Source organism: Silene latifolia, chromosome 3, assembly GCF_048544455.1.
Source record: "Silene latifolia isolate original U9 population chromosome 3, ASM4854445v1, whole genome shotgun sequence".
Taxonomy (NCBI): Eukaryota; Viridiplantae; Streptophyta; class Magnoliopsida; order Caryophyllales; family Caryophyllaceae; genus Silene; species Silene latifolia.
The window spans coordinates 137,964,360-137,988,795 of NC_133528.1; the positions used below are offsets into that span (position 1 = coordinate 137,964,360).

Below are 24,436 nucleotides of genomic sequence, written 5' to 3' on the forward strand. Positions count from 1 at the left end.
CAGATGGTTCGTTATTAGAAGGTATGATGCTTAGGTTGGATTTAATTGAGTATTGATAAGAATATAGGATGTAGTATTATTGCATGCCACCAATATGATGGATTATTATTATGAAATAATCCTTTTAAAAAATCATTTCTTTTAAAAAATTAAGCTAAACATGTTTATTCTACAAATTTATACCCTTAAAATATAAAGGGTTTTTCTAACCTATGCCCACTGGGCATAGGTTAAGAAAGCCAAAAATAGAAAAAATTTAATAATGTCTTTATGAGAAATTGTAATTAGAGCTGGCAAACAATGACACGACACGAAAACACGACACGAACCCCACACGAAATTAACGGGTTTGGGTTGAGGTTTAACGACCCATTTATGTAAGTGAGTTGACACGAACACGACACGATATTTAATTGGGTTGGGTTTGGGTTAAGCTCTCTAAACACGAACTCGACACGAATGACCTGTTTGCTAATTTAATCCTAATTTTTCTTAATCCTCCATCACACAAATATACTTAAACTTTCCAAATTGGGACATGACACGAAAACGGGACACGAACCTGACACGAAATTAACGGGTTAGGGTTGAGGCTTGATGACCCATTTATCTAAGTGGGTCGACACGAACACGACACGATATTTAATTGGGTCGGGTCTGGGTTGGAGGGTTTGTGACCCGTTTACATGTGACACGAACACGAACCCGACACGACTTGATCTGTTTGCCAGGTCTAATTGTAATATACAATTACTTTTACTTTTTTTCCAAGGAAAACATTTAAATCTTTCTATTTTTGCTTTCTTAACCTATGCCCACCGGACATAGGATAGAAAACCCGAAATATAAATTACCCTTAAAGTTTATTTTTAAAAAATCGTTGAACCGAAATTAATCAAGTATGAGTTTGAAACAGGGGCGTCTTAAAACAAATGGAGGCCCGGTATACCGAGAAAAAATGAGGCACCAAATATGAATGTACAAGGGTACTATACTTCGATTTTTGTATTGAATTTAATCAATAAGGCTTATAAATTTGGTGTTCAAAATCGGAGGTCCGGTTCCTCCGCCCGTAATTGCACAGGGTGTTTCACGCCCCTGGTTTGAAAATCTCATACCCTTAAAGTATTCAAAAATTCTCATTGAAGACGGACACTATCCGTCACAAGCTGAAGACGGAGAGTGTCCCTCTCACAAAAAGCAAGTGACATTATTAATGGGTGCTCCATTTCCTACTCACTTGCCCTCCTACTTGCTTTATTGTGAGAGGAGGAGTATCGGTCTTCAGCTTGTGACGGATATAGTACGTCACAAGCAAGACGCTTTGGAAAGTATTATACAACACAAATCACTCTAAATAATCTTATGCACTTGCATAAATACAAATACTTGTATGAAACGGTTTTATTTGAAGTCCGAGTCAGTCTTACTAAAACCCTCCCACATCCCAATTAATTTCCCCTGTAGCTGTAGTGCTGCTAAAAACCGCCAACAATGAAACCATTAAAACTTTGATTTAAGAAGTATATCCTTATGATTTCCTGACATTTTAGTTTGTAGAAAACTTACATTCATGGTTAAAAATCTCGATCCTTAATCCCCCCTTTTTGCAGGAAATCCGTTTCTTCCAATTTCAAAATGCACCACCACCCACCTCTTTTTTCTGTATAAAACCCACCCATTTCATCTTCTGCTGTATTAATTTCTGGGGTTTTGGGATTATTTTCATAGTTTTCTGCCCATTTTCCAGCTTATAAATTAAGGGTTTCTTCCCAATTTTCTTTTTTCAGTAGTTCAGATTGTTTTTCTAGGGATTTTTCAGTGTTTGCAGGATAAAAATGGCTGCTGCATTGTCTGACAATCAACTGGTTGAGCAACTTTCTGAGTTTGGAATCAGGCTTTCACGGCGCCCTTCCTCTGCTCCTGAACTTCTCAATTTGCTTGATGTAAGTCCCAATCTTTCAATTTTCATTTTTTTCAATTTTTTTGTGTTCTTTCTGTGTGCTTCTGTTGGATTTTCATTGTTCTGTTACTTTTGTATCTGGGTTTTTAATGTTATATATGTTAGGATTGAAAGTTGCTGTCTTTTTTAGTTGTAATTGTTACTTTGTGCACTTCAATTCTGTGGCTTTTGATGGTGTTTGTGAATAGTTAGGGAATTTTGCTAGTTGTTTTGGATTTGTTATGTAAACCTGTAACTGTTACCGAATGCTTGAATCCCTTGGGTATTTCTGTGATTCGAGATTATGATGGAATAAACCAAAATGATCTATTAAGGTGGTTTCCCTTTGTTTACTGAATTCACAGTCATTCACTGAAATCCTCGACGTAATTTTATTGTGTCATCGGAGAGATCCTTTCTGTGTTGTTAACATGGTGATAAGATTGTTGTTGAATCCCTTTTGTATTTGATAGTACTGAAAGTTGTTCTATTTATTGGTTGTAATTGTTAAGTTGTTAATTTGCACAATTCAATACTGTGCCTTTTGATGGTGGTTGTGAATAGTTCAGGCATTTTGCTAGTGTGTTTGTTACTGTTGCTGAATCCTTGGGTACTTCTCTGGTTATAGTCTTCTAGATTACGGTGGAATAAAAAAAATGGTTTATTGACGTGGCTGCCCTTCTTTATTTTACCCATGTAGCAATCATTCGTTGAATTTCAAGACAATTTTTGTTACATGTCATCAGGAAACATCCTCTCTTTGTTGTTAGCATGTTTTAAGGCTTCACACATCCGACCCCCTTACTTTCCATTTTTCGCAACAGATGTTCTTTTGAAATGAGGCCGACAACCATTGCCCCTATCTGTGGCTATAGACTATCTGTGTTACGCTTCTTATGTGAAATATTGGACTGTGGGCGCTTCACTTGGTTAGAACTAGTAGTACCAGGCGGATTCGGTCTTGTAACTGATGTTCAGTGCAAGATATTAAGAGTGAATGAAATAGGCAATTGTGAAGGATTATTAAAATTTGAAATTGATCCTTGTTAATTGTGTCTGTTATATCTGATGTCATTTTATTGCAGTGAAGGTCTTGTGATTGTTTGATCTTTGACTGACCGACTTTCCAACTTCACCGCTTTATATGTCCTTCCATGAATTTTAGTGTGACATTCATCGAGATTTCTCTCTTTTTTTAGCCTTTTGTTAGAGATAAAAACTTAAATTATATTTTAATATATCTTCTAGGAGCTAGAGTTACTCTTCTCAAAGATGAAGCAATCACCACGTCCGCTAGTGCGACAGGCACTTCTGATCCCTACGGCGGTTCTGATGGAAGAAGAGCTTTTCAAGCATTCAGACACGAATGTTAGGATTACTGTCGCCTCTTGTCTTAATGAGGCCACAAGGATTTGTGCACCTGATGCACCATTCGAAGACGACAAGATGAGGGTAGAGATAACCATTTTATCACCATGAGTTCTATTGCTATTCTATCTTTTATTAGGTGAAGTTTATCATATATGATTTTTTGACCCATTTGCGTCATTTTATTTCAGGATATTTTTGAGCTGATAGTCTCTTCGTTTGAATATTTATCATGTGAACCTGGTCGCTGCTATTCTAAGGCAGTTGTAATCCTCCAAAGTGTTGCACGGTTGCGGTCCTGTGTGATGATGCTGGACCTTGATTGCGATTCACTAGTTGTAAAAATGTTCGAACTGTTTCAGAAGAACGCCAGGTAAATGTCTTAGATTTTTGTTTTGTTTATTTGCTTGGCAAGATGATATGGTCTGTTGTTGCTTCCCGATGAGTCCTCCACTTTTCCTTTATGTGACCTATTCCTAGGCATTGCCGAAGAGCGTTATCATTTTTAGTTTGATTGAGGCTGTTAAGTAAATCAAATTTCGAGCAAGTTCAATCCAAGGGCAAGGAAGTGAGCAACTTAAATATTGATCCGATTTTCTATTTATTTTAAATAAATTACGAGAATTTAGTGTAAATAAAATATTTTTTATAGGTACCGCTTACTGAAAGAATAACATATACTATTGTATATCAAAAAATTAAAAAACCTAGAAAAAAAGTTGATTAGATTTTTTGGTTGAAATGTTAACCTGCCCATGTCTTACTTATGCCAATTTCATCGGCTTGCTTGACTATTTGCATTTTTTGTGCTTCTTGCTTCTCGAGTTCTTGGCTGGTTGAATAATTGTACTTCTTAGTTTCTGTAAACTTCTCTTTGGTGACTTTCAGTGCAAAAGTGCTCCAGTATAGGAGTCTTTTCACGATGATATTTATGCAGAACTGCAGAAGGTGCTACCATTTCCTTGGGGCATTGCGTTAGGCAGCACCCATTGAGCTAGGTTGTATTTTTAAAACTGGACATTGCCGTGGGTTACATTGTATTGGCTTTAGGTCAAATAAACATTGGCACTGATCTTGCATATCAGAAATGTTTCTGTTGTATGAATGTGTATGATTCATGCTTGTGCGATGTACATCATGTTTTAATGAAGGGATTCACGAATTTTCTGAACGTCCTTAATTTATGTTGATTGTTCAATTTGATTTTATTTAGTTATTGACGTATCTTCTTCTTTTAATTTGTCACCCTCAAGCCCCAAACACCCTCAGGCTGTTATCGCATCGATGGTAAAGATTATGAGTGTCATGATACAAGAAACTGACTCCTTGTCTCCGGGACTTCTTAAGGTTCTGCTAGACAGCATCAAAATAGAAAACCAGGTAGGTCTGTTCCACTTCATTGTCGTCATTCTTATTTACTTGCTCATTTATATTTGTTCATATACACTTATCCATCATCCTTTGGTACCATGAAGGCATAAACTAAGGGCTTTTCATATTCTAATCATCACGATTATGTGTCATTTAGGGTGTTTCACCTGTATCTTGGGAGATGGGTGTCAAAGTTCTTGAAGGGTGCGCTGACAAACTTAAACCAGATATCATGGAAACAGTTTCATCAATGGGTTATTCCCTAGACGATTATGCTCCCATTCTTTCGTCAATTTGCAAGCCTGTTGTAGACACTGTTACAGGTGTTGCTGATGATTCATCTATCCTGGTATGCTGTTTACTTGTTTTTAGAATTTGAATTCATAATTAAGCTTATGTAAGTGGAATATGATAAAGGTCTTTTATATGTGTTGTAAGGACTTGATAAGCTTACAAACCACTTTTTTAGATGGGTAATGAGCCATGGTTTTGTATAGTGTGTTCGATCTGTTGTGGCCATTTTGGACATATGTAATGCCAGTTTAACCCGAAATTTTCGTATTGCTCTATATAGTGTACTACTTATCAGTTAACATTTCAATGGTGTAAGTTGTACTTTTCTCTACGTTTTTTTCTTCACTAATGGGCTAGTAACATTTATGATTTATCACATTAACTTAACAACAAGCCACATTCTAAATTGTTCACTTAGGCTCTGTTTGGTAAAACTGACTGAAAAGGTACCTGAAACCTGAAAAGGTACCTGAAACCTGATAAGGTGACTGAAATTAAAAAGGTACCTGAAAAGCTAGTTGAAAATTGGAAACTGATAAGGTAGCTGATTAATTGTAAAGTGTTTGGTAAAACTAACTGAAAAGGTAACTGATTTTTTGTAAAATGACATAAAAGGACATTAATAATTATAATAAATTAATTTAAATAAAGGGTAAATATGTAAAGTAGAACATTTCAGCTACCTGAAACTTTAAAAAGCTAACTGGAGTAGCTTTTCATTTCAGGTACCTGAAAAGTCATTTCAGGTACCTGAAAAGTCATTTCAGGGTACCTGAAATGACTTTACCAAAACAACACTAGGTAAAACAACTACCTGAAATATTAGTCAAATCAGGTTGCTTGGTCAAATCAGGTACCTGAAATGTCTTGCCAAACATAGCCTTAGTGTTCTGTGTTGTGGTATTACTACTCTTACAGTGTAATTCTCTTGAGGGTTGATGATTCGGATGAGAATTAAATACATCGACATCACTTGAGATTTAAAATTTTAAAAATCACTCAAGCAAATCTTGCGAAAAGGGAAAAATTGTGTGCCCCTCTCCCACTCTAAAACTGGTTTAATCTTACCATTATTACTTGGCACACCTTAGATCTATAAACTGAAAATTGAAATCTAAACATACAATTATGTCCATTTCAACAGGTGAACAATGAGCCTTCTGGTGACCTGAATGACCAAGTTGAAAATGACAAGAGCTTGACGGCAACAGAAAGTTGTCGAACTACACCAGCTACTAGTTCTGGACATTCTGGTTCTAAGGCCTTAGTAACTGGAGGACCAGCCTCCGAAAGGCGTAAGAAACCAAATTCTCATACTCTTGATAAAGAGGCTGGTGGTCGTGAGCATAATCAGTTAGGTGACAGCAGCATGAAGAAGGCTAAGCCTACAAGGAAAGATAATCCTGGGGTATCTGGGAACAAAGCATTGAGAAAAAAGAATGACGTACCAGGAGCATCGGGCTCATCTGGGAAAAAGTTACCAAAACAACAGGAAATTTCTGGCGGGTCTGGGAGTAAGGTAATACAAGTTAACCAAGTGACAGACTTGTGGCTGTCTTGTTGCTCTATCTTCCTTGATCAATAACTTCTTTTAGTTTTGATAATTACAGAGTAAAACAGGTCAAACTAGGAAGGATAAGTTCCAGTCGAATGATTCCTCCAAAAAACGGAAGCGAGCCGCCTCATCAGATGATGATGATGTAAGTCCTCACTTAATGAACTGTTCATTCTTACCTTGTACCATACAGGCCTTATCTGAATACTTTACTGCTATTATTGTTGTATTTAATTGAAAAGTTGTGATTACTAGAACATAATTAATTAATTACACATTCACATTTACCTTACGTGCGTTATTGTAGTTGTAATTGCACTACTATGCCATACATATGTTTTCTAACAAGATATCAGACATAGTCTGGCATGGGATGCTAGGATTTATATTGATTGCATCCTGATCTCAGGTTGTCGAAACTCCTCATGGAAGAAAAAAATACAAAGATGATCTGGTTGGTTGTAGGATCAAAGTTTGGTGGCCTCTGGACCGCAGGTAACACCCCAATGGCGCTGTATTCTAAACAACTATTTTCATATGATAATTGACCAATGCTGTGTGCTTGAGTTTAAGAATGAGCAAATTTTCTCTGGAGGGGATGCATTAAGCTTTGTTATCCTAAAATACTAGCTTCAGATTGTTCACTTTCATACTTTCCGCCTCACTTTATATTTGAGCCACGTAGGGATTCTGTTTTTGCTTATACTTGGATAACAAATAGTACCAATGCTATCCTTCCCTTGTCAATAAATTAAGCTTCTTTAGGTTGCTATTGCAATTTGGTTTGGTCTTTCACCTCTTCGGTTTTCTAGATGTTTCCGGTAATCAGATCATGAGATAGGTAAGATTCTAGATAAGCTTGAGTTATTCCTATTAGGCTTCCTCTGCATATGGCCGCCTTTTGATCCATGTTTTGCTATACTTCCACGGGTGCGTGTTCTTTTGAGTACCTCTCTTAACTCCTGATGTTGATAGTAGAAGTACCGCAAAGACTATGTGCCGATCAGGTACTGGTATAGTATTTCAAGCCCAACTGGTAAAGTTGGGAGTAGCTTACAGGTTCGGCCGTGGAAGGAACACAATTTATTGGTGTCTCATAACACTTATGTTAAGGGGGAAATGTAGTGGTAGCTTCTTTCCTTTCAAGTGAGGTCTGTATTATTTTTCAGGTGTATGGCTAAAACTGTATATGTGAGTATGTGGCCATATTGTATTCAGTATAAGTTCTTTGTGAAAGATAAGTGTTGTTCGGTCAATGATTTGATGCCGTATCTGACTGAAAGTTCCATTTACATTTCATGACATCCTGCTTTGACATAAAGTTCTATGTTGCAGATTTTATGAAGGCACCATTACCTCATACGACGCATCTGTGAGAAAGCACAGGGTAAATTTTCTCTTGACGTTATTTCACAGACAATAATTTTTCGCAGTCAATTGTTCATTCCGTATTCACTCATTGTGTCATTGGTTTCGTGGCGTACTTGCATCATTATTTCTTATAAAGGTGCTGTGATGCCAGGTCATTTTTAAGATCTATTGTATCTGTGTTGTTTTGTTTTGTGTTTAAATTTATCTGATTGGTCTATAAGCATATACGTTTCCATTTCTTATGGAGTCAGACTCGTTATTCTTTGGCTCTAGGATTTAGCGAAATGACTCACTAAACTAGTTGTGCTTTTTTTTTTTTATAATCATGAAATGGCGGTCATTCGATGCACTTCTCATGCAATTTTCATTCCGGCTCATTCGGAAACAATTCTTTGTGTTCCTAGCACAAGGGTAATGTTGCTTACACCCGACCCCTTCTTACCTCGCAACTTACTCCTGAGGCACTAGGGTAATGTTCTTGTTGGTCTGCAATAGACCTGGTAAAACTTACACGGCCCGACTAACCCGAATTTGACCCACAACCCGACCCCAAATGTTTATTTTCACATACGGATCATTATCCCTAAATAACTTGATAAGAAATAACCCGATCCAAACTGACCCGACTTAGACTCGAACTCGCACTCAACCTGGTTGACCTGTTTGCCAAGTCTAGTATGGAACATTGTAACCATAGACGGAGTATTAAATACTCTGAACGTTATGATATCTCTGTGGATTCCTTTGATTATAATGATGTATTTTCTGTATTTCTTTTTTTCCTTACATTGTTCGGCTTTTATTTAGGTTGACTATGATGATGGAGACGAGGAGAATTTGAATCTCAGGACAGAACGCTGGGAGTTGTTAGGCGATGAAGCTCCAGTTGATATTGTATGTGTTGGTTTTATCTTCTCCTTTTATCCACTTCTTGAACTGAAAATCCTAACCATGTATTATGATTCAGGCTTCCTTACTTGGCAAGAAAACAGCTCAGTCACCTCCAATCATGTAAGTTTCGCACTCCGTGTCTCAACCATTGGCGTGACCCCATAACATTAAACATGATTGGTACATAGGAATGACTTTCTGGAAAAATTTGACAGAGCCTCATAAACAAAGTAATATAAACATTAAAAATCGTTTGTTCTATCTCGTTACAGTTTACCCTCAGGGAACTTAATAACCCAAATAAACCATCATTTTACTAACAAATACGGTGTATCACATTTTGTTTACGATTCACATTGCGTGGTAAATATTCATTAACCTTTTATCACATTCCTAGGCCCCGACATGAGGCTTCGATAGAAGAAAAGGAAATTGCTAAGATGGACGATGACGAGAAGGGGAAAACCCCAACTTCAGATGTCGAAATTGCTAAGATGGACGATGAAGCAAGAGACAACACAACTACGACAGTTATGAAATCAGAAATCCCTGAGTCTCTTCCAGAGAATAAAAAGGCAAAGCTCTCTGACGGGCAGAGCTCTTAACTCCCCCCCATCTTCTGTCTTGCAGCTAGCGGATTTTGATGGTAGGTTCTTGACTGAGATTTTTGTGATATTGATATTGTATTAGGGGCAGCCGGTGGTTGGTTAGTGTACAATGTTACCGGAGTGTTGTAGAGGTACTCCGGGGACATTTTAGAGGAAAGGGGCAAATGTAATTAATTCATCAGCCCTGCGTCCTTTTTTGCTCTGGGTAAACATTCAACATTATATACCAAACAATATGAGAAATTTCTCCTCATTTCTATAATAGATGGTTTTGTTGCCCTTCTAGGGCTTCTACTCATCTTGTTCTCGTTTTTTCGACGATGTGATTTATGTCCAACTTGTGAACTGTGAAATGTGACGGTCGACTTTGAGCCTGATCGTAATTTGTGGTCTGGTTTTTTACTACGATCAGTTATGATGGTTTTCGTGTGTACGAGAGACATAGTAACTTGGATAACTTTGCGAAATGATGGGTTAGAATTACAGAGACCGACATGAGTGGAAATTATGAAGAGCATCGTTGTAAGTTAGTCGGGTTCATACTTGAAAATGGCCTGCTTAGACCTTTAGGTGAGTGCTTTGAGTGGTCTTGAGACTCATCATTATGTGCATGCTTCTCCTTTTCGAGAACGCTCTTCCCACCTAGCCAGTTAGTACTTGGTGCGTTCTCCTGAAAATTGGGGCAACAAAAGTAGTTTAAATTATTATAAAAATTGTATGGGAAAGAGATTTATTGTGTATGTGAAAAAGTACAGCTCCAAAAAAAATATGGCTCTTATGCTCTTAGTGATCAACGATCATTAACATAATTTCAACTATATTACACTCCCTTCGTTCAGATCATTTGTTTAGGTTTGGTTTTGGCAGAAAGATCAAGGAGAGAGGAGCGGACCATTTAGGGGTGTTGATGTGTTGTTATTGAATTACCTTTAGAAAATGAGGTATCTGGATGATCAAATTAGTTTTAGAAAATATTTCGAACTTATAAATGGTAAACAAATAACTGAGACACGTATAAATAAAATAGGTAAACAAATAATTGGAATATCATATTATATCACTAAGAAAGTAATCGATTGCTTAAATAAAATAAAGTTCTTTTACAAACCGTGGTTCACGACATTGTGACAGTGGCCTTAGAACATGCCTTAATCTATTATGCTATGATCTTGATTCGGACTAACCCGTATTTGTGTTATGATCTTGATTCGGACTAACCCGTATTTAAATGATCAATAGGTCTTGGTATAGACGGGTGGGGCGAACAGACGGGTAAAAACCTCTAATAAAATGGGTAGTGGGGATAAGGTGGGGCACCCCCATGTGCTTCCCACTTTATGGCAAATGGGTATTTTATGAGGGGAAATGGTATCCGTCTATACGTATAGACGGATAGTGTCCGTCTATAATGAGAATTTGTGTTAAATGATAGGCATTGCATAAAATGAGAAAATTGCAAGTCTTGGAAATGTGCATGTATGCATGTTTTTGTGGATGGCCTTATTTTCTCTGACTTAACTCGGCCTTATATCAAAATTAATGTCTATTTTTCAAATTACCGAGTAATTATTATTCTTAACATTTTCAATATTTTTTCTTAATTTTCGTATAACATTCTAAAACAAGTTAGTATAAAACAAAACGGATGGATTTTTGCAATATAAATCATGTCCCTTACCAACCGCAGCACACACCAAACATGAAGAAAAATCTAGAAAATTATGAATCTTCATTTAAAAAGCACAAATTCTCAACATTTCTTGAAGACGAATACTATCTGTCACAAGCTGAAGACGGATAGTGAAGACGGATAGTGTCTCTCTTATAATATGCAAGTGGCAAATCAAATGAGAATTAAACGGAGCATCTCACTTGCCCTCTCACTTGTGATATAATGAGAGATGCACTATTTATCTTTAGCTTGTGACAGATAATACCGTCTTAAATAAGACAAGCTATTTAAAAAGATACTGCATGAAGCATGTTGTTTGAAAAGGAAATGCATAGAATCCCTATAATTCACCTAACATGATTTATTTGACTCGGTTTTATGCAACATGAATGATTGAAAGTCCAAGTATGACATCCATCCATCCATGCTCAAAATTTGACTCCTACGTCTAAATCAACCACTAACTCCTTCACTTCACCACCACACAAAATATTTTATCTTATTTTTACTAACCCTCAAAATTATTAACCCCCTTCCTTTTCACTAACCAAACACTCACCAAAATTGTCTCCCTATTTTTTTACTTCTATGTCAATACTTACTTCCTTTGTCTAAATCATTAATTATCGACATCTGAAATATGTAGGAGAGATTTCAAATAACGATAACTATTTACCCAGGAGGGAGTAATATATTTCAGTTTGATATGTATGTTTTAGTTAGAGGTTTTAAGTCGTCTAAGCCTCTATTAAGAGTTGATGAAACATCTTAAAATTACTCACTACAACAAAAAAGCACGGAGTACAATACAAAGAAAAAAAGAAAATTCGAATTTGTGACCTATATTCAGTTATCTGTATCTTTTTTAAACGGCGTTTTTATATCTCATATGCTCAATTTCAAAATTGAGTTAGATTTCACTTTTTGTCAAAGTTATGAAGCCTAATTACTACATGGATTTTTCTAACCTATACCCTTAGGACACATGTTAATAAGCTAATTAAAGAAACTTTGTTGAGAATAAATTATGAAAAATAGATGTACAAACTCGCATTTATCATAATTAGTGAAATATTCTCAACATATTTTCTATAATTAACTTATTAACATGTGCCCTAAGGACATATGTTAGAAAATCCGTTACTATATTTGTAAATTATGGGGTATAATCTCACAATTGGTAATGTTATGGGGACTAGTTACCACTTTCGTTTTTATAACTCATATATGCTCTATTTCGAAATTAACCAGTTCAATTATATTCACTAAATAAGTTAATATTTGTTTTCTATTTTGAGAGAATTTGTGCAAATTAAATAAAGTTGGTAGGTGGGAATAGGTGATCTCACTTTTCTATATAAATCAAACACACTTGACAAGTGACAATCATATTCCTTATCTTTCAAAGTTCTAAATTCTTTTCTTATCTACGTACCTTAAAACCAAAGAAAACATAGACCATACGAAAACAAACAAACAAACACGCGCACACACACACACACATTCACTCGTAAAAACATCATCAACCTTCAAAGAAAACACTCAAGTTAATAAAAACCAAACATGCCTTCCCACAACGCTGCCGAGGCCGCCATCGGAAACGGATTGACTGCTTGCGTGACCGGGGCTGGTGGGTTTATTGCGTCATGGATCGTTAAGCTCCTCCTTGAAAAAGGCTATACGGTTAAAGGGACCGTTAGAAACCCAGGCAAGATTAATTAGTACATGCATGGTCGATAATATTTAAGAACTAAATTATTTCCCAAAATGGAATCAAATTAGGAATTTATGATACAATTACGCGTTTTCATTTAATTAACAAATCATATGCAAATTCTCAGTCACTCACGATATCAAAGATTAGCATCCTCATTTAATTCTTATTTAGGCCAAGTGTCAATATTTACTCAAAAAATAGTCACATTTTGTAAAAAGAATAAATACGGGAAAAACAGTCCTATAAGATATGTAAAGTTAAATTTCTACTCTATTAGTGTGTTTTTAATACAAATAATTTAGATGAGGTTATTTGTTTATTACCAAGTTCAATTTAAGTACTCCTTCCCATCCAGACCAAAGGTTACAGTTGATTTATCACACTTGTTGAGGCACGTTTTGTAACGTGCATATCTTTAGTAACACATTATTAAAAATTATAAAAATTTGATATTCTTATAGCATTCATGACGATAAATCAAACAAGATCTCACATGACTATATTTTGTCTTATAGATTAAGAATAATATCAAAGATTTCCTACGACCATGAATAGTGCCAAAAAGCAACTGTAACCTTTGGTCTGGATGGGAGGGAGTATCTTAGTTAAAAATAAATTAGTGTCAAACTTTATTTCTAAAATGTCTATCATTATGTGCGTATCAGGAACATGTTAAAAAAACCGTTATTTATTTTAAAAATATGTCTACAATTTATTGGATAACATAATAATTATTTTTATATGGTGAATAATAATGTAGATGACCCAAAAAATGGACATTTGAGGGAAATGGAAGGAGCAAAAGAAAGGCTGATATTGTGCAAAGCTGATCTTCAGGATTTTGAGAGCTTAAAAGCTGCTATTAATGGTTGTGATGCTGTTTTTCACACTGCTTCTCCTGTTACCGATGATCCTGTATGTTCATTCCTAACAATCTTTTACGTTTCAATTTATATTACATTTTTGTGATTATTCTATATATTACCTCCATTTAACTCCACTCTACCTATTTCATTTTTGAACACTATTCACGAGTGAGTATTCAATTTCAATTTTCTCTCGATACGTAAGTGAAAATATATTCATGTGGGATCTTGTTTGTTTCGTCTTTACGAGTACATTAAAAATATCTAACTTTTATAGTTTTTGCAAATACGTAGCTAACGATATTTAGCGCGTAAAAACGCGCGTTGGCAGACGCGTGAAAAAAGAAAGTGGTAGAGTGGAGTTGAATGGAGGAAGTACTTAATAACCACTTCGAGTTGAGAGATACTCGTAATATTTTATCGAGAGCGTATTTATTTTACTTTCGTGTTTCATCTTAATAAGCACTCAAGAATAAACTTGGTACTTTTATCATCAGACACATCATTATAAGGTAGTTTACACAATTCTTTCTATAATTAAGGATTATGTGTCGACTGTCGAATATGATACAAAATGAGAAATAGTATCAAGTAACCTCACTACATTTTATCTTAAAGGAGACGTGTGGATGACTATTGACTAATGTGTTAGTGCAATCTGTCGAATTTGATATGTGGGAATCTAAAAAATTGGACGTGTCTCATGATAATATTATTAGTTCCGTAGAATTAAAATAAATATAGATTCAACAACTCTCCTATAGGACCGTCCTATAGCGACTGGTCCAATAGGAGAAAAGCCCAAGCAAAAACATTGATATATTAAGTTTTTGATTTTATTTTGATAACTTTATACTTTATAATAAAAACTAACATATTTAAATAGGTAAGTTATTAATTTAAAATATTAGGTTATAAAAATAAAAGTATTATTTTATATTTTTATTAAGTAATTTTTTTTGGGCCTTATGCTATTGGGTTAGTCCTACCTAAATATTAGTCTTATAGAACAATTTGTGATATAGATTATATTCTCTTTTTTCTTAAAGCTGTTCATAGGCCGTCCCGTCCATTAAACCCGACCCATCCCGCCCACTAAATAAGCGGGTACGAACAAGGCATTTTAAGAAAAATACAAAGGCTCAGCCCACTAACCCATCCTGAACCCACTAACCCGCTTGTCCGTGGGCCAAAAATTGAACACGAGCCCGGCCCATGTCCGGCCCAAGCCCGCATTTAATCACCTCTACTTTCTCTAAATATCTATTGAATGTAAAATACTTTACAAAGAACCAGATTCTTTGTTGGTATATTTAAAAATCAGTAAATTAAATTAGCATAAACCTAATTTTAGGCCATCAAAATTATCAAATGATTGATAATATATCTATAAGGAGTTAGGTCTACAAATCATTGTCATCACGTGTCGAATATAAGGAATACGGAGTATAATATTACTCAAATAATAGGAAATCACAATATGAATATATTGCGGTAGTTAACTATGAAAATATAATCTTCTGAACATTACTAGCTAGCGTAACTAAGTTGTTTACGAATTTGACAATTTACTTTTGTTTAAATTAAATTAAGATTATACGCTAGTACGTGGAAGTTTTTAGGTACGAGTATTATTATAAAAGAACTACGTAGACGTGTGATATCTATACGTAATCCTTGAAATGATTATGGGATGTTGATGAACATGATTTATGTTATTTAATTTACTCATATATTATAAATATTAAAGGAACAAATGGTGGAGCCAGCGGTAAATGGTACAAAGAATGTGATAATAGCAGCGGCAGAAGCGAAAGTGAGACGTGTGGTGTTCACTTCATCAATTGGGGCGGTTTACATGGACCCTAATCGAAGCCCCGACAAGGTTGTGGATGAGAGTTGTTGGAGTGATCTTGACTTTTGCAAAAACACCAAGGTTTGCATGTTTTTTTTATCTTACTTATTATTTTGGATAATATGTTTTTACCTACCAAAATAAATTAAAGTAATTTCTTGTACCTATGTTTGTTGTCTTTGATAATATGTTAATCCAAGTAGTACATACTCAACTTGCCTAAAACATGGTGTGACTTACCCTTGAAGATAGGATTTTGGATATAAAAGTCTTCAAATAAATTAAACTGAATAACTATGTGTTGAATTGTTTTTGTTCACTAAAATAATAAAGTAATTATCAAAAAAAAAAAAAAAATTGTTCACTAAACATAATGTATCATATTTTCTGTCTGAATTATTTGTTTATCTTTTACCATTTCTTGTGTGTAATATTTTAATTAAAAATAAATAAATAATTGAGGTAGAGAAAGTATCCGATTTCATTATTTTTATCATGCTCAAATTCATATAAAGTGTAGTTTTATACTCCGTATAAGATTTTGGGATATATTCAGTGGTATATTATCTTCATATATTTTTTAATTTAATGTTAAATGTGATACTCGACTCTTATTTGTTTGCCTATCTTATTTTGAGTGTCTCGGTCAATTATTTACCTTTTTATTTTGAGAATGTATTTAATGGATAGTTAAAGGTAAATAAATGATCGGGATGAATTGAGTATATATACTTGAGCAATAGGGTCTTGGTATAGACGGGTGGGGTGAACTGACGGGTAAAGACCTCTAATAAAATGGGTAGGGGGGATAAGGTGGGGCACCCCCCATGTGCTTTCCACTTTATGGCAAATGGATATTTTGTGAGGAGAAATGGTATCCGTCTATACGTATAGACGGATAGTGTCCGTCTATAATGAAAATTTGTGATACTTGAGTCTCTATTGGACTATTGGTCCATCAAATAGGAACACATTCCCACTACTCAACTCTTATTTGTCGTGAACATTCCATGTTTTTTATGCCAAAAGTTGCAATACGACTTAGTCGTACATTTTAGTGCTAAAGTGACCCTGACTTAACATGCATGGTCCATGTTTTAGTAAGTTTTGCCGTTTCATTAACAAATTGTAATATGGGTCGATATTTCAATGGTTGTTATCATAGCTTTTTGACTATTTGCGTAAAAATTTAAGTTTCACTACGTTAGGGGAAGTTGCCTCTAATTATAGTTTGTGTCCAATACAAAGATAAAATTAATGTGTACTAGGTAAGAAATGTATTGTCCAACATAACGGACTATTCCGTCACAAGTAAGATGGCCTGATTTTCCAAGTTTGTACAATGACACCATATTGATGGTAATAATAAGAGTTTTACATGTCGCGTTCCATAAAACGGTCGATCATACACAAAACAAAACTGTCTTTTCGTAAAGTATAAAGTTCATCATTGATAAAAATTATGGTTTCAATATTGTTCGAACGTACATCTGTCAATTTATCACTTAATTAACATTGATTACATTTGAATTGATACAGAACTGGTATTGTTACGGAAAGACAGTGGCAGAGCAAGTGGCTTGGGAGACGGCGAAAGAGCTAGAGGTGGACCTAGTAGTGGTTAACCCGGTGTTAGTCTTGGGCCCGCTCTTACAACCGAGTCTGAATGCAAGCATAATTCATATCCTCAAATACTTGACCGGGTCAACTAAGACATATGCAAATTCAATTCAAGCATATGTGCATGTTAGAGATGTGGCCATGGCCCATATTCTAGTGTTTGAGAATCCCTCCGCCAATGGACGGTTTCTTTGTGCCGAAAGTGTGCTTCATCGTGGTGAAGTTTGCGAGATTTTGGCCAAGTTCTTCCCTGAGTACCCTGTTCCTACCAAGTATGTTCCTATATTTTTACATTTTATTGAATTCATTTTTAAAATAATGCTAAAAAATAAAGTGTGTGTCGTTTTGGGTCGGTTTTGAAAATATTTGTCAAAATGGTGTTTACATAGGCTCGAGTTTTCAAAACCTGAAACACGAAACATACACGCCATTACTAATGACGTGTTTATAGTAAGTAGGAAAAAAACTTCTATAAAATGAACTACAGGAAACACGCCATTGAGAATGGCGGGTTTCGGGGAGGAAACACGCCACTCCCAATGGCGTGTATGTATTATTTTTTTTTAAGTTCATTGGAGTCTGTTAGTTGGGAAAAAACTGTAAAGACACGCCAATGCTAATGGCGTATTTCCTTCATAAAACACGCCATTGGTAATGACGTGTTTGTTCTGTATTTTAGGTTTTGAAAGCCCGAGCCCACGTGGACACCATTTTGACAAATATTTTCAAAACCGGCCCAAAACGACAAATATTTTATTTTTGAGCATAATTTTAAAAATGGATATGCTCATTTTTTACCGTAATTATCTTTAAGAAAACGTCTTACATATGGTGAGATATGTTTACATGTTTGGCATTATTTCTGTGATTTTTCTATCTGATAACTAACCATGTTTTAAATTAGTAACGGTTTTAGGCACTTTGGTATTTGTTATAGTACAAAATCAATCTTGGGACTTCAATCATCAAGCTTAACCTTTTGGTTGAGATGTTTTCTTGAAAGCATTATAACGAGTAAAACTAAAATTTCCGTGATTTTTCTATCTAATGACTAGATAACATACATGTTTTAATTAGCAGTAATTTTAGGCACTTTGAGATAATATATACTCCGTATAAATTAGTAGCGATGTTATTGAGCACACTAAAGCACGAATTAACAATAAACATTTTTGAGTTAGTAGTAAAACTTTAGAGTAGATATATTATTATAGGTGCATGAATTATGGATTGCGTTTGCATAGTGTCATAGTGACTCAATTTTTTTTAAAAGAAAAGGGTAGGTAAAGAGGTGTATGTCCTACAACAATCCTTTATGTTTGGACAATAAAAGATGAGAAAAGATATGAATGTTGGTGGAAGGATGAGATATTGAGATGATGAGAAAAAAGTGAGAATCAACAAGTATAGTAGTGTACCTCTTTAGTCTTTACCTACTACAACTTTTGTTTTTATCAGGCTATTTGCTTACACAAATTCTCATTACACATGGACACTATATATAGACGGATACCATTTTCCCTCACAAAATACCCATTTGCCATAAAGTGGGAAGCACATGGGGGTGCCCCACCTTATCCCACATACCCATTTTATTAGAGGTCTTTATCCGTCTGTTCGCCCCACCCGTCTATACCAAGACCTATTGATTTGCTTATTTATTGTCTTCCATTCACTGTTATTCTACCTACCATCTTCCATAACTCCATACTTCCTCCGTTCCATATGATAGTTTACGTTTGCTTTATGCACGTATGTCAATGCTTGTTTTATTTTGTTCATATCTTTAGTTACGTATCATTAAAAATTATAAAAATTTGATATTCATAATACACTCGGTAAGACAATTAAGATCCCACATGACTATCTTTTATGTTATGCATTAGAAGTTGTATTGAAGATTCTTCTCACTTATGAATAGAGCCCAAAAAGCAAACGTAAACAATTCAATGGAATGGAGGAAGTATCAACTTACTTGAAAATGGATCCTCTTCATTTCTTTCTCTCCATTTTCTCTCCATTTCATCTCTTAAACTCATTTAATAATATTTTTCCCACCAAAACCTCATTATCCCTTTATTTTTACCCATAAATTTTAAACAGTTCGATGATGCCAGAATACGATCTGAACCCCCGAAAAGAAATGGTCTCTCCATTTCTTTTTAGGAAATGGAGAGAAACTCTCCTCTACTTACTTCCCTTGCACTATAATGTTTTGGAGAATGACATAGTGTCATTCGATGGTACTCGATTTCAGTACCACTCTCTCACTTGTAAAATGTGAACCCTACGGATTTCTCTTTCTATAATTTTCAGTTTTTCATTGTGTATGTTTTTTTTTTTGGTTCAATTTTTCATTGTATATGTAAAAGGTAATATTGATATTAAAGTTCAATACCACCTAGTAGGCCAGTAATACCCCTATCATTATCTGTTTGTTTTAGATTGTGATAGTACATCTTACTTATAGACATTGCAAATAAGACTATCTAAGATACATCCATGATTGCATTCTCAAATCCAAATAGTAACAAAAAAAATCCATTTTGAAATCCGGTGTGGGATGAAACTTATTTCATTAATTATGGTAAATATGAGTTTGTCTATTAATTAATCATGATATATTCTCAACATTCTTTCTTTAGTTCATTTATTAACGTATGGCCAAACGTGTGTCCTTATCGTTTAGCGTGAGTGGTTAGCTGGCTATTATTTTAATCAAACTAAATGACTTGTTTAAATTTGATTGCTCTTCTTTACACAAACCTTTAAAGATGAGGATAAGTTGCCCAATTATCTTCCAACCATTGTAGTATAAGATGACTAGAGGAATCCTACTACTATAATAGTGACAATTAAAAGCGAGAACTACCAAAGGAACACGCACCCGTTATATCTTGTTTTCGTTGGTGGGCCCATGTCAGCCCATAAAATACTATTGGTTGTTGCACAAAAGGCCCATATTGGGTCTCATTTCAGGATTAGAGTAATGGGTCACTTCAGTCCATGGATCTTATCTTTTGTCCCTTTTTGTCTTTTTTATGAAGGCTATTGCTCTTATCTTGTTGATTCCCTTAATCTTTTAACTAATGGAATTAATCAACAAAGCAAAAGGATATCCATCCATTTTGGTCATGCCCTTGTGGCTTTGTTACTGAGTTGGTTTTGTGTTAAATGATTTTATATTAAATTATAATTTATTAAAGATAAATATACACCTTTCTGAAACCTGAGTAGTTAATAAGAGAAGTTATAAGAGGATGTTTAGGTAAAATTGTTAGGTGGTTTTACACTAATTTAGCTTAAAACCACATTACACAAGGATTATTGCTTGTTACTAGTTAATCACTTTGATTTTTGTTTTTTATCCAAAAAATGAATAAATTTATAAACAGTTGGAAAATCAGTAATGATTGTATAAGTAGTCTTACAGCATTAGGCAGATATTTATTTATGTATAAAAATACTCATTTATTTTATAACAATAAATAAGGGTTTAACTAATAAAAGAACGGCTCACGTCGTAGGCACTATCCGTCACAAGCTGAAAACGGATAGTATCCCTCTCATAATAAGGCAAGTGAGGAAGTGAGAGGGCAAGTGGGGGGAAATGGAGCACGAGCACCCCATGAATAATGCCACTTGCATATTGTGAGATACTAGGCACTATCGGTCTTCAACTTGTGACGAATAGTGTCCGTCTTCAATGAGAATTTGCGCTTCTATAATTCCTTTGAAGATGTATCATTTATTATCAGTCCACCTCAATAAAAAGTGAGGATAATGATGAACCACCTTGATAAAGTCACTAAATTATTTTAAGGCTTCACTACAAAATTATATTCTATGGTATGTTATCATTAGTACTAATTGATTTTTAGTAAATTGTTCTAATTGTTTTACTATACACTATCAAGTAATACGTGTAAGGGTAATAATATCAATAATCAGTGGTGGAGCTAGGGGGGGACTAGCAGGGGCGGTCGCCCCCCCTGGCGGATAAAATTTTTGAAGTTTTTAGTTAAATTTTTCGAAATTTTTTCGGGATGCTTTATGAAATTAGTCGTTCACCCCCCCTAAGTTCAAATCCTGGCTCCGCCACTGTCAATAATTTGTTATCAACATTTCTAACATTATGATGCCTTTAGAGGATACATTCCATGTTAATTATCCAAACTTCAAATGACTAATAAGCGACTTTGGCCCTGTTTTTTCGGTTGATATAAGCTGGGCTGACTTAATAGAGCTGGATAGAGCTGAACTGAACTGAACTGAAATTAGCTGAAATTAAGCCTAAAAAAACAAAACCTTAATAATTTTTCAAAGGAGTTTTCATTATAAGTCATCTAAAAAGTGCGTTAGCAACTTACCATATTTTTAACGATATGAATTGCGATAATTGTAGGTGCTCCGATGAAGTAAATCCAAGGGCAAAACCATACAAGTTCTCAAATCAAAAACTCCAGGACTTGGGATTAGAGTTTACACCAGTGAAGCAATGTCTTTATGACACAGTGAAATGCCTTCAAGATAAGGGACATCTTCCTATTCCCCCACAACATGAGGATGCTATCCGTATTCAATCCTAGTACTCCGTATTATTTTTCTTGTATTATGAAATTCTAATGCTTGTTAATTAATTAAAGGGTAATTGCGTACATCTAATTGTACTTTTAATGAGCAACTACCTGAATTTTCATGTGTTTTTAGTATTATATCTCACGATATTTTGTAATGAGATTTAAGAATTATGTTTTATCCGAGCATATTTTGTAATCAGATTCAAGCCATACTCGAGTGAATGACCTTAATTCACAATAAAGTGATCTGTCTAAAAGCACAAATAAGTAATTTTGAATTTTAAATAATATCTAATTTTAACACATATAGTCGAGTATTCATTCAAAGTTTTTAGGTTCTGTCACCCTAGTTCTTGTTCTTGATATGGACAAAGTTACTCTCCATAACCTTACTCTCTCCATTACCTTCCATTACCTCTCAACAGGGGCGAAGCCAGAATTTAATGTCTGGGGTAGCAAAGGCTCTCAACAGATGAGATTTTACTCCAACACAATCCAACGGTTAAGTATTAAAAATAATGGAAAGTAATGGAGAGAAAAAGTAATGGAGGTAATCCTTACTCGATATTGATATACATCAAATTTGTGTCAAAGTTTTATGTTTTTTTTTTCCCTAACGTAGAGGAGATAGGGAATTCAAACCTAAAACCTATTATCCATAATACTTCCGTTTTAACCATTAGACTAAAACATTTTCGGTAAAGTTTTTATGTTTCTCTCACCCTAGTAACATTTCCTTTTTAGTCGCTTTTCGATTCTCCCTTCTCAATGTAAGTTTTAGAGTTGTAAATGACAGAGCAGGTTCCTAAAGCCCTTTGAATTCATTTGGTAAAAGCCTAGCTTAGATCGGCCAACCGAGTAAAGGGTACTTAAAAATCACTCGTGTTTGTTTCTCTATAATTTGCTTTATTTCTATTTATCATCGTGCACGTTTTCGCGAATACAAAGACTTAACCTCTTGTATTTATCCATCAAGAATTCACGATGACTTTCATAAGACTATAAAGATGTTCATTTTACTTTCATTATAACATTCCTTATAATTGCGCAAAAATATTTAGGGGTCGTTTGGTTTGAAGTATTGGAATTATATGGAATGGATTCTGATACCATAGTGGTATAGAGTTAGAACCCATACTTGCTCATAAGTGTTTGGTTCGACCCTAAAATGGATGTAGAAGTAGTAATAAAGATGGATTGGAGTTAAAAACTCGAGTGAACACATATGTATGAGATTCCAAGGGGTTGGAATGGAGTTAGAATCAGTGGCGGAGCCAGGATTTGAACTTAGGGGGGGCGAAAAATTGTAGGAGGGGCGAACGACTAATTTCTTAAGGCACCCCAAAAAAATTTCGAAAAATTTAACTAAAAACTTCGAAAATTTCATCCGCTAGGGGGGGCGACCGCCCCTGCTAGCCCCCCTAGCTCCACCACTGGTTAGAATCCATTGGATATCTAAGTCTATCCCAAAAACCTTCAACCAAACACTAGAATGGATTGAATCCATTTCAAAAGCTCTAACAAAACACCTCCAAAATTCTTTACAAACAAGTAATTGGAACAGTGACAGATGGCTTCATTTACGACCAGTACTGATAATTTGATTTTAAGTTTAATTAGCAACTATTTTTTTATTTTATTTTTTTAAGTACGCCCCTGCCCTCATTGAGTATCGGATCCACAAACTCAACAAATAAACAATTATAAAAGTACATAGTTTATGGTTCAACTAGTATTGGTGCCCGGCTTCGCCCGGGCTACCTCTACTTACCATTAATTTTTTTTCATTAAATAATATTACTTAAAGTTCCATAACTCATAAATTTATCATTAATATATTTTTCTATGACATATCCTAAAATTACGATGAAATAAATTTTGAGACATATTCACTACTCCTGCTATTAATATTTTACTCTTATTAATGAAACAATAGTTATAACATTTCACTACTTGCCCGTAATCATTATTACTTTCACTACTCCCGCCGTAATTATTGTTATTGTCACTACTGCCGCATTAATATTGATAATTTTACTACTCCTGCCGTAATTATTGTTACTTTCACTATTGCCGCATTAATATTGATTATTTCACTACTCCCGTTGTTGTTTCTACCACTTTCACTAATCTCCCTGATAATATTGTTACTTTTACTATTCAAATGAGTGTTTATTATTGTAGACACCTCGTTTCTGCACCCCTCGCAAACCACCCGGTGATGATTGGGCCGCATGTTTGATTCGCGGAACGATTTGTGACAGTTCGTAAGATTATCGTCAAGTGATTGCTCAAATATTAAATGTCAACCTCTTAGTTGTCATCTACGTGCCGATACGGTCGTTTTGGCAGTAATTAGAGTACATTTGAGTCCGGTCAAAAACCGTCTCCATTTTCTCGATATTTGTTAAATCCCGAGTCGAATGTTTCGGAATGTTCCGGATATTTCTATTCCATATTTATCAAATTTTATCTTTTGGCAAACAATATCCCGTAATATTCAAAAGATAATCGAATTAAATCCGTCCTACCATAACTTAAACACGGAAATCTTTCTTAAACGGGAGGAAACCTCCTGGGAATAGACGCAGCAGGTGCTGCGCCTCTTCCAAGAGATGCAGTGGCTGCTGCGCCTCTTCCCAGGCCCTTCTTTGCATGATTTACGTATCTTTTTTATATCTTTCCGAGATTCACTTCCAAAGAGTCTCCGAAACCCTATTCCTTCA

General features: G+C 35.0%; 2 protein-coding genes across 2 annotated transcripts; both read left to right on the forward strand.

Annotated features, from left to right (window-relative positions):
• Positions 1-1,440: 1,440 nt before the first annotated feature.
• LOC141648142 (sister chromatid cohesion protein PDS5 homolog D-like) lies at positions 1,441-9,685 on the forward strand. The gene is made up of 12 exons (XM_074456626.1): positions 1,441-1,946; positions 3,191-3,394; positions 3,502-3,683; positions 4,564-4,690; positions 4,839-5,030; positions 6,120-6,494; positions 6,586-6,675; positions 6,940-7,025; positions 7,866-7,917; positions 8,709-8,795; positions 8,869-8,912; positions 9,190-9,685. The coding sequence occupies exons 1-12, from the start codon at positions 1,839-1,841 to the stop codon at positions 9,395-9,397; spliced, it is 1,755 nt and encodes a 584-aa protein (XP_074312727.1). The 5' UTR covers positions 1,441-1,838; the 3' UTR covers positions 9,398-9,685.
• A 2,771-nt stretch (positions 9,686-12,456) lies between these two features.
• LOC141648143 (cinnamoyl-CoA reductase 1) lies at positions 12,457-21,909 on the forward strand. Its single transcript, XM_074456627.1, has 5 exons — positions 12,457-12,780; positions 13,550-13,704; positions 15,406-15,591; positions 17,050-17,402; positions 21,536-21,909. Exons 1-5 carry the CDS (start codon positions 12,636-12,638, stop codon positions 21,717-21,719), a joined length of 1,023 nt encoding a protein of 340 aa, XP_074312728.1. The 5' UTR covers positions 12,457-12,635; the 3' UTR covers positions 21,720-21,909.
• Positions 21,910-24,436: the final 2,527 nt, after the last annotated feature.